Consider the following 1,807-nt stretch of genomic DNA (forward strand, 5'->3'; position numbering starts at 1 on the left):
GTTAATATGGGACGGCCTTGAGCGAGGCACCTAACTCCCAATTGCTCCCCGGGTGCTGTTAGAATGGCTGCCCACTGCTCTGGATATGTATGTGTGTGTGCGCTCATTGCTCACGTGTGTGTGCGCGCATGTGTGTGTTCACTGCTTCAGATGGGTTAAATGCAGAGAGGAAATTTCACAAGTGTGTGATGAATAAAGTTGTGCTTTCTTTTTTCTTCTTTTTCTTTTCTGAGAGAAAAGCAACACCCAGTTGAATTGCTATACTAATGATTTAATTTCTGACAAGCTTTTAGGATAATTCCAGTTGCACGTTGCATTCTTTGCTCAATATGGCATACAATTTATATGCTTTTGGTCGGATCATTTTATCATTCCTTTGATAACATGTCCTGGCTGCTTTGAATATGTTGCAGGTGAAAAAAATAAATGCAGCTCACTCTCAAATATTTCAATGTTATTTTTTTCCTCTTCCCCTCTCTGCACAAGGAAAGTACATAACACACCAGAAAAATCAATATTGTTTCAGTGGCTATTGCTGACCAGTTATTAAACTTAGTTCTAGATATGCAATACTTTTCTGTAAATTGTTTTTCATACATAAAGCATTTAGAACACATAGATTTAGAGCACAGGTTCTCAGTCTATTAAATTTCTTACCTGGTGTGAAATGCATTTGCTTCCCAGAAGTACAGTAAATGAACTGAAGGAAAGAAAAGAAAAAAGGGCATCTCTGGGCATATTTACTGCTACAACCATGCACTCTAACATGTAGTTAACATGACTATAATCTGAAAGATATCGGCAAAAACGGAAAAGAACAAAAATAGAGTTGAGAAATCAGCTTTATTTTTACAGACACCAATATCCACTTTTCACTCTTCCTTCTTAATTTCATTTGAATGCTGAAGTCACACAAGGACAAACTCCAGCTCACCCAGAGAGGATGTGTTTGACGAATGAGATGTAATTGATGCACCCATTTGCATCCTCTTGTCCTGTCATGAGGCGTTCCACCTCGTCTTCAGTCAATCTCTCACCCAGGGTTGCCAGAACGTGGCGGAGCTCGGCACCCATCACTGTACCATTGCCTTCCTTGTCAAAAACCCTCAGCCCTTCCACAAAGTCCTCAAATGTACCCTGGTCCTTTGCCCTGGAGATGTGTTGCAACATAGGGAGGAAGGTCTCAAAGTCCAGCATCTTGCTGTTCATTTCCTCTGCCTTGGGCTTCCCTAGAACAACATGCACATCAGCATTAATAGGGTTATAACCCAAAGCCCTCATCACGTCTCCACACTGGGCAAATCTTATTTTCATCTCTCCTGTTGGTGTCTCATCAAATAGAGTAAAGGCATCTCTGAACTCCTCAATCTGATCTGGAGTGAACTCCAATACAATATTCTTCAGATCAACCTGAGGCTCTTTGGGTTCCTCCTTCACTGGAGCAGGAACAGGAGTCTCTTCCTTCTTAGCCTCAGGTTTTTTGGGTTCTGATTTCTTGGGTTCAATTTTTTTCGGTGCCATATTGCTCACACTTGCAGCCAGGAGATGGGAATGAAGAGCAATCTATATAAGCCAGTCGTGTTTTTATACAGGCCTCAGAGCATATGAGATAAGTTTTATCAGAACCAGAGCAGTGGCTGACTATAAATGGAGATGAATTTAAATAGACTGGAGTGGCTCTTAGGTCACACTGGAATGCTTGCTATGATCCATTAGATTGCAGGCTCAAACTATTTAATTACCCTTATTAAAACTAGCATAAGAGCCTGTTGAATTTTGGTCTTTTTTATATGATGTATATGTACTG

The 1,807-nt window shown here is 40.7% G+C and overlaps 1 protein-coding gene across 1 annotated transcript; it reads right to left on the bottom strand.

Annotated features, from left to right (window-relative positions):
* Positions 1 to 930: 930 nt before the first annotated feature.
* Positions 931 to 1,521, bottom strand: cmlc1 (cardiac myosin light chain-1). The gene has a single exon (XM_060907790.1). It carries the CDS (start codon positions 1,519 to 1,521, stop codon positions 931 to 933), a length of 591 nt encoding a protein of 196 aa, XP_060763773.1.
* Positions 1,522 to 1,807: the final 286 nt, after the last annotated feature.

The sequence above is a fragment of the Neoarius graeffei genome, chromosome 24, assembly GCF_027579695.1.
Source record: "Neoarius graeffei isolate fNeoGra1 chromosome 24, fNeoGra1.pri, whole genome shotgun sequence".
Classification (NCBI taxonomy): domain Eukaryota; kingdom Metazoa; phylum Chordata; class Actinopteri; order Siluriformes; family Ariidae; genus Neoarius; species Neoarius graeffei.

Coding starts and splice junctions, on each gene's coding strand:
- cmlc1 (XM_060907790.1), bottom strand. CDS start 1,521: ATGGCACCGAAAAAAATTGAACCCAAGAAATCAGAACCCAAAAAACCT.